Source organism: Apaloderma vittatum, unplaced genomic scaffold, assembly GCF_000703405.1.
Source record: "Apaloderma vittatum isolate BGI_N311 unplaced genomic scaffold, ASM70340v1 scaffold34694, whole genome shotgun sequence".
NCBI classification, from domain to species: domain Eukaryota; kingdom Metazoa; phylum Chordata; class Aves; order Trogoniformes; family Trogonidae; genus Apaloderma; species Apaloderma vittatum.
In genome coordinates this window covers 4,246-12,846 of record NW_009711528.1, presented here as the reverse complement: position 1 = coordinate 12,846, position 8,601 = coordinate 4,246, and the positions used below count along the sequence as shown (strand labels likewise).

Sequence of the window (8,601 nt, the reverse complement as noted above, 5' to 3'; positions counted from 1 at the left end):
GAGGCCGGCCCAGCCCTAACCCATGACACAGTGTGTTATCACCATTATCATAACAACTCTAAAACACAGCAGTGCACCAGCTACTAGGAAGAAAATTAATGCTATCCCAGGATAAAGTCGTATTCCCCAGTGAGGTCTTCTTGACCTCAGACTGTCCTGTCATAGAAATTATCTTCTATGTGACATGTTTCAGTCAGGTGAATGTTTTCTAACTCTTTTTTTGTTTTGTTCCTGAGATGATACCATTTTATATGATTCAATAACTTCCATTTGATTACAGTAAAGTTACAGTGGATGTAACTGGTTTATATATTGGTGAACTTGTAAAATCACCCTTGAATTACAGTAACCAGGTAATGAATCAAATATTATTGATTGGGTGTAAAGACTTTTAGATATCTAAATTGCATAGTTCTTGGGCTCAGGTCAGGTACTTCATTCTTTGTACTTTTAACTCTTTCTTCTCTTGAAACCTTTGGTGACCTGTACAGTAAACATCTGTTCAGGTTTCACTTTCACCTTTTGCTTTCAGAGTAAATGTGATTTTTTTTTTCTGAAATAAAGGCTCTTTTGTGCAAAATAATCTTATGCAGCAGTTGATTGTGTGGGCACAGAATGCATTGGATTAAATAATATTCTTTACTAAAATGGGCATGCTGGTGGAACATGTAGTGTTTTGACCTCTGTGCTATGTCCGGTCACTTTGCTCATGCAGGTGCACTTTGCATGTTGAAGGGAACAAACAAGCAGACGTGGTACCAGCAGACTGTGGCCCGCGGAGATCTCCTCACGTCTCCCTAGCGAGCCAGCTCAAAGCCTCAAATAGCTTAAAATACTCCCCCTCAGGTAATGTTGATATTAATCAGGCGATGTCATTTGTCAGATGACCTCTTTTCCCAGAGGCTGTGATCTCTTTGTTTGCCTGTATCAGAATGGGAAATATTCTGAAAAAACAATGGCCACAAAAAGATAGGTACAGAACTCCTGATCTGCAGACATGCTCTTTGCCTGCAGAGATGTTCACAACATCAGAAGGAAACTCATCTGCTTCCCAGGATGTTTATCCTGTAGCTTTTGGAGAAATCAAAGTGCTTCAGCCAGGGAGCATTCCTCTCTGGTGATTGTTTTAATCTTATACTTGTTCCTGAAATGTCTGTGACGTGATAGGTAACTCAAAGCTCTGTAAGACTGTTACTCTTTGGTTCTGTGCTGGTTGTCACGTGCTTCCCTTGATTTGGTTGTGTGGTTCCTGCTAATACATACAGGTACAAAGCCCAGATGTGATCAGCTCATTCTGTTCTTGTAGAGACGTGACAAGAGTGCAAGACCTGTATGGGCTAAAGGAAGCTGCCTTTACCTGGGTAGTGGGAGAGAAAACGAGCAAGGGTTGATGTGATCTGGGAAAGTAAATTTAAAACTTCTTCTTACGGCCTTTAAATTGACTACTGTTTTAGAGTTTAGAAGATTGTCCTTGTGTTGACATGGATGCATATTATTAAGGTTAACATGGATGCGTATTATTAAGGTTTACATCTTACCTAAAGAAAAGGGAGAATCTTTAAGAAAACCCTTTTTTAACCTGTTCATTGGACATTGTTAAGCAGATATTAAAAATAGTATTGTCTAGCTTGAGTTCTCTTTGCTTCCTTGATCACTTACCTGTCTATGTTTTGTGACAATGCTGCCTATTTTGTCTTTTTTACAATCTTCTTCCTTCCCTGGACAAGCCTGGGAATCACAGTGCTTCTGTTTTTTCAGATGGATGTAATTTTTTAACTTAAACCTTTTGTTTCCTTTATGCATCATAACAACAAAAAGTAATGCTGCAGCTCACTTTTAAACAGCCAATTTTTCTATCAAAAAACCAGAACTTTGAGTCATACCCTAGACTCTACAGATCTGGGTCAGAGTTCAGTGATCTGTTGGAGTGTGTTCAACAAGCAGAAAGGGTAGAACGAAACAGCTAACCCAGAAAAGTAGAGTGATTATACAACTAAAATACATACCTTGTGCAAAGTTCATTCAAGTGATTCCTTTTTTTCTTACTTTTAGACAAGAAGGAAGAAGAGGATGTGAAGTACACAGTTGTTGATTGTCTCCAGGATAAATTTGGCCCAGCAGTAAGTACTAATGAAAGCTCTTATGACTTCTAATCTCGTTTCATTCTAATTGTTGGTCGATCCATCAGGTGGTAGGACTGTGAGCACTACCTGATGACATCTTACACTGGAAAACACTTTTGCAGACTGTAGTGAAATTTGAGTAATAGGTGGTAACTAGCTTCTTTAAGTCAAGTAGAAATGGTGTCTCCAGTGACATCAAAGTATATTTAAAGTGTGTGTATGTGCAGGGAAAGTGCAGTGCACATGAGTTTGCAGTGGGTGGATGTGACTGCATCAGTGTGTGTTGATTGCTGTTTTCAGACTGTCACCAGTAACTGAGGTGAAGGGTCAATGTTACTATTTAGCAAATAATCATTTTATTTAGGAAGGGAACAACATGAGGATTTTGGGCATTTGGAGAGGGAATTGATTGTGTTGGTTTTGTAGGTGTTTGGAACTGCAGACATGCCTGGACCTTTTTCTCTTAAATCATGTATAGTAACATAAACGCACTTGGTAAAAGGCCTTCTTTCAGAACTTGGAGCTAACGATACATTTATTATTGACTTTAATAGTATTTTTTAAATCTTGAATCAGACCAGCAATACTGTAGATTCTCCATGCCGTTTTGTCTTGCAGTACCTTCAGGTGGGATGTGGGCTCTTATTATGGTGAATCTAGTGCATATACAGAGGAAGAAGCTCTTCCCCGCTCTTCTCCACAGGAGGCAATTTCCCTGCTTACAGAGGAATCTAACTGTAGCTTGAGAGAGAAACTGGCTTCTTTTATTTCTGTTTATACCTTATTGTCTTACATGTGCATGACAGGTTGCTTTATCTTAACTGAAAACTTTTTTGTGTCTGTAAGATTATCAGGTCTTTCGTTTATACCTTAGAAAATGACTTCTCCTTTTTAACCTGAAAGGAACACCTTCTTTATGTGGTCTGAAGGAAGTTCCTAAAGCCTCCTTAGGAGAATTTCTTGGAGGAGATCAGAGGAGTCTGTATTCTGTAGTTACCCATAATGTCTGCTAAACCTTTTATTGATGTTTCTAGTTGTGGAATTTCCAGCTGTCGATCTGTAAGTGGACTGATACTGTACCTGTTTCTCTTGGATCACTATATATCCGAGACTTATTGTGGTTTTGATCTGTGTTTACCTTTTTAAAAGTGGATCATGACCAGAAAAAATACAGTTTATTCTTTGTCCTTCTGCTTGTCATTCTCTGGCACTATTTATTTTATCTGTGATTTTTTTGGTTAGGTGCTGCACCTAAAACAGCAGTGTGTCATCAGTATAGCAGGAGAAGGAGTTAATTTGTGTCGTCATGGAAAACTCGCATGGCTTGAGGTAAGACACAGCTATATCCCAAAATGTGCCACTAGACAGAGACGTAATGGAGAAATTTTTGGGGATTAGCCTGTGTTTAAGACTTACATAGCTGATTTGGTAAGGGGTACGATGTTCTTCAGTCCATCTAAAGATGATACAGTATCTTAATTAGTTGTGATATTATCAACATTTCAAAACAAAGAGACAGAAAGGAGAAGAGCTTAATAGGTCAGCTCAAAATAATTAGTTTATTTAAAAATAGATTTAAAAGTGAGTGTTTTTATTCAAAGCAAAAACTTGTGTGAGAGTTCATGCTTCAAACTTAACTCCTTTTTGCAAAAGTAAGCATGCACAAAATGTTTGCTTTGATATGACTAAACTGCTTTCAAAGAACAGCTTTTGTTAAACCATTATGAATTTTAACGTAGGCAAAACCTAAATTTTATATCCTGGTTGAAATGCTAGGACGGAAAATGATGTCCTTTATTTCTTCGGTAGTGGTCTGTGACAATGATAGGAATGTTATGGGCACAGGAGTTTTGTTAGTTCTTTAAAAATGTCACCACAATAAGTGCAGAAATTTATTTTAAGTACTGTGCGTATGTTTTGCTCTTGATATGTCTCAAAATGCTGTATTTACCTGTGTATAGTGGACTATCGGATCATTCTGTCTAATTACTGTAAGAGCCTCTGAGCACCTCTGGAAGAAACCAGACTTGTTTATGAATTAGCATTAAGGATACTAAACCTGCTCTCCCCAATATAAGCCTGTACACAGGAGTTTGTGGCTCATGGGCAGCAGTGCAGTCTCTTGCTTTCGAATTCTTTGTTCTTCTGTCCCTCATTCATTTTCTCTGCAACTGAATTTGTCGTAGATAGCAACAAAGAGCCGTATTTTTCTATTTGATATCTTCCTTCTGGGACCTCAGGCTTTCAAAAATGGATTACAAATGGTGCTGGAAGATAAAAACATCTTGAAGGTAAGGGTACAGGGTGTGTGATAACATTTATGGTATCAGAGGCCATGCACATATATAAAGATCTGTCTGCACCAAAAAAAGTTGCAGTTGGAAACAAGTTTGACTGATAGCTCCTTCTTGCTTCAGGTCATGCATGACTGCCGCTGGATCTCAGACTGCCTCTTTCACCAATACGGTGTCCGTCTCTTCAATGTCTTTGATACGCAGGTATCCTTCAGATATTCTCGTTGGGAACAAAAGTTGCAACAAGAGAAACTTCAGGCTTGGTCAGGGCATTCTTTTGGAAAAGGTTTAACATTACTATAATGTGATAGTTGTTGAACTATGTAAATATAGTGGGTTTGTTCTAGCTAAGAAGAACCAGCAGGCAAGGCTGATAGTGTTACCTAGAGTCTAATATTAACAGCAGGTTAAACGTTGGGGATTTTTTTAAGATGTGTAAACTGATCTTGATCAAAATTGGCACACTCTGAGGCTACTGTGGCTTAAACAGGAGCCGGGTCAGCTTGTGCTTTATATTCTTTGTTATTCTTTCTGCCCCTTTCACAAGTGCAGAAACAGATTCATACTACAGGTGTCTTGCACTGGGAAGCACCTGCTAATAAAAGTAGTGGTGGAAGCGAGAGAACAGGCCAGGTTACCATAAAAATCTCTTTTTACTGATGCTGGCCCTAGTATGTGTGGTAGTTAATGCTTTGTGACTAATAGGAGAGAGTCTTTAGAGAGAGAAGAAAATAACGTAATGGCTGTGATCTTCCAAAATGAGCGTGGATATGTTACGCATAGTTATGTATGACTTGTCCTTGCCTATATAGTGACTTTTCATGTCACAGATATGACTGCCTGTAGTAACTCTTCACAGCCCTAATCTGGGCCATGTAGTAAGCTTTATACAACAGAAGTTTCTTTCAGTACCTTTCTAATCTTAGTTTGCCCTTTTGCCCCTCAAAATTATGTTATTCCATTACAGATCAAGTATCAGTCAGTGTCAGTGTTAAGTCTTGACGGAATGAAGAAGGTAGGGGTGAAAATTCCCAGTGGTACTGGCTGGAACACTAACTGATACAGTGGAAATACCTAACCAGAACTACCCACCCTAGGGTCTGAGGCACACAGAATTGCACTCATTGTTCTGTTATCTTGGTGTGAGCTGCCATGCATGCTTATCTTATCTCTAGGCTTAGATTCAAGTACTCTGATTTGTTGGCCTACTTGTAATATAAGTAAGTTAGTGAAGTAGTCTGGTTTTGGGTACCCTGCAGCAGGCCTGATACTATGGAATTGAGCTGTTTTGCCTTCTATTCTATATTGCTGGAGCAAATAACTGGCAGATACCTCTGAGCAAATTTTCATAGATGCTTTTTGTGAAGCACTTACTAGAAATTCACTCTAACCATCTAGAAGAATGAAATACATTTCCATTAATTTAAACATCATCTTTGTTTAGACTGAGTAAAAGTAACTGATTGCTTGAGAAAGTCTTCACAGAGGTTCATCTTCATCTGCATTTGGCCACTGAGAGTGAAAAGCAAGAGAAGGTTTTAGTGGTCAGAAGTACAATACAAGGGACTGTTCAGTAATTAGTGATGGAAACTTCCTCTTTAGCAGGAGATTTGTGCTTATAATCCAGTGAAGATTAGCTTTACCTCAATATTCTTCATTTCCTTCTCTTGTGTGAACTCATCAGTTAGAATTGTTGCAGTTCCTTTCCCCAGGCATGTTTTCTGTCACTTTTCAGCTGGTAGTTGTAGACGTCCTGTCTTTGGACTGCAGCAACGTAGTTAGCCTAGCAGAAATATAGGCAGTCCTAGATTCTCTGCCCTACCACAGACCACTGGAGATCTGACATGTCTCTCCTTAGTCCAGAATAGTTTGTTATTCTTGTGGTGCTCTGATGTTTTGCATTTTCTTTGTAATAACCTTCATATAGTCTTTTATTCCTTGGAAGTTCAGTAAAAGGATTGGCTTAGCACTTCCTTCCAGTAAGGTTAGTAAATACGGCTTTTCTCCCACGGAAGGCAGCTGTTATCTACTTAGTTGATGTCTTAGGGGCAGCTTTAGTCATTAATAAATCATATCAGCTTGTTTGCCTTTGCTATTGGACAGGGAGAGGGGTTTTTTTTCAAAAACTTTATAGATAAGTTAGAAACGAGGGTTTGGTCTTGGAATTTACCCTCATTGTAAGAGGCCGGAGGAGGTTGGTTACAACTTGGTGGTGACTATTGCAGGGGCTGAGCTGGTGCTGCCAAGCGTTATATTGTCTGGTCTAGGTAGCACCTGGGCAGTGCTTGGTAGAACAGCTCCAACAGTGGCTTCAGCTGTAACCCTTGTAATAAAACATTGCTGGGCTGTAAGTTTATGGGTTTGTTTGTGGGATTGTAGATGCTTGTGTTGAGTGTTGGCTCAAGATTTCTTGGGAGAGAGTAGGAAGGAGAAAAGGGCTCTGAGAGGTCAGTGGGGGATATCAGGGGACTGGAGTGGGAATTTGGGCTTTTGAGTAGCAAAGGAACTCTGAAGGGTAGGTTGTTCTCCTGACAGATAGCTCAGTCTCAGATTTTGAGTGTGGATGCACGCTTATTATTCTTCCCTCTCCATTCCCGCAGTGAGTGGACTGTCTTCCAGGCTTCCTTTTTCCCATTGTCTTCTCTCTGCACCTGTTGAAATAGTCCCATTTACCTTTGTGTTCTCTGGTTAGGGACAAGAGTCAGGGCTGTTCCTGCTCTTACAGGAAAAATGTAAAAGAGGTGAAACCAGGATGAGAAACAATCAAACACCATGCCGTGCAGTCACTGCTGCTGTCTGTTTTCCTTCTCGCTCTGTGTGCTGTCAAAGACAGATCTTACGGGCAAAATTGGGTTTTAGGGTCCAGAGAAGGGCAACGAAGCTCATGAAGGGTCTGGAGAACAAGTTTTATGAGGAATGGCTGAGGGCACTGGGGTTGTTCAGCCTGGAGAAGAGGAGGCTGAGGGGAGACCTCATTGCTCTCTACAAGTATCTGAAAGGAGGTTGTAGTGAGGCAGGAGTTGGTCTCTTCTCCGAAGTAACAAGTGATAGGAGGAGAGGAAATGGACTCAAGTTGCAGCAGGGGAGATTGGATATTAGGAAAAATTTCTTTACTGAAAGAGTGGCGAAGCATTGGAACAGGCTGCCAAGGGCAGTGGTGGAGCTACCATCCCTGGAAGTGTTCAAAAAACATGTAGACGTGGCACTTCAGGTTATGATCGTGTTGAGTTGATGGTTGGACTTGATGATCTTAGACGGCTTTTCCAACCTTAATGATTGTATGGTTCTATGACAACTTACACGTTTTTTCATTATGTTTTCCCTCCATTGCATCACTATTTCAGGTTTTAGATAAAAGGTAAAACCGTTAGTTTCCTGGGGACATTAGCTGTCTTCTGACACTGCTCCTGACCACCTGCCGTCTGGAGACAGGAGTACTGGGCTGAAGCCTTAGTCTAATATGACTTACATAAGTAATTCTTAAAACTCAGTTTACCCTTTTATGTAACTTAACAGTTTTAAGGAGTCAAATTACTAGATCTACAACTGTGTGCAGTCAAAATGAAGATTAATTTGTTTGCAGTATACTTTGCTTCTAATATGCATCCTTATTGCCAAACCTCTGCGTTCCTTGCCTTGGATTAACAAACACTGGTCACATCATACTGATCCCTTCTGTCACAGGTTGCCGATGCTTTGCACTTCTCAGTGGCAACAGGTGGCTTCTTCCCACACCGTGTCTGCACGTTAGACGAGTGTTTGATACAGCACTTGAAGATACCTTCCAAACGGGATGCCATCATGAAGTGCAGGCAGCAGCTGGCTTTGGTGAGTGACTTAGGGGAGACACCTTCTGAAGACTCAATTGTAAGCTGCACTTTGCTCATCTTGAAACGTTTCTGTCGACATTTTTAAGAGCATGGCACTATGCAGTGGTCAAATTGCTGTAGCTGAGGACATTCTGTAACACTGCCTTGGGAGCGAGATCCAAGCTTCATCTGGAATTGGTGCTTATGCTGGTATTTCCTAATAGCTCATTTGAAATTGAGGTTTTGAAGAACAGCAAAACTTGTACAATAGAGGATATGTGTAACTCGGGTGAAAAATGTTCAGGACATCTTAATATACTTGACTAATTCTGAAACCTAGTTCCACCAGAATAAGTTGGTTAAGAATAATCATGA

The 8,601-nt window shown here is 40.1% G+C and overlaps 1 protein-coding gene across 1 annotated transcript in view; it reads left to right on the top strand.

Annotated features, from left to right (window-relative positions):
* Positions 1 to 2,052: 2,052 nt before the first annotated feature.
* EXD1 (exonuclease 3'-5' domain containing 1) overlaps positions 2,053 to 8,601 on the top strand; it is a gene marked incomplete at both ends in the record, with an annotated part of 8,053 nt that continues 1,504 nt past the window's right edge. The window contains 5 exons of the mRNA XM_009867674.1: positions 2,053 to 2,120; positions 3,366 to 3,452; positions 4,310 to 4,414; positions 4,541 to 4,621; positions 8,102 to 8,245. Coding sequence (XP_009865976.1) covers positions 2,053 to 2,120; positions 3,366 to 3,452; positions 4,310 to 4,414; positions 4,541 to 4,621; positions 8,102 to 8,245 — 485 coding nt within the window. The remainder of the gene's footprint in view (positions 2,121 to 3,365; positions 3,453 to 4,309; positions 4,415 to 4,540; positions 4,622 to 8,101; positions 8,246 to 8,601) is intronic.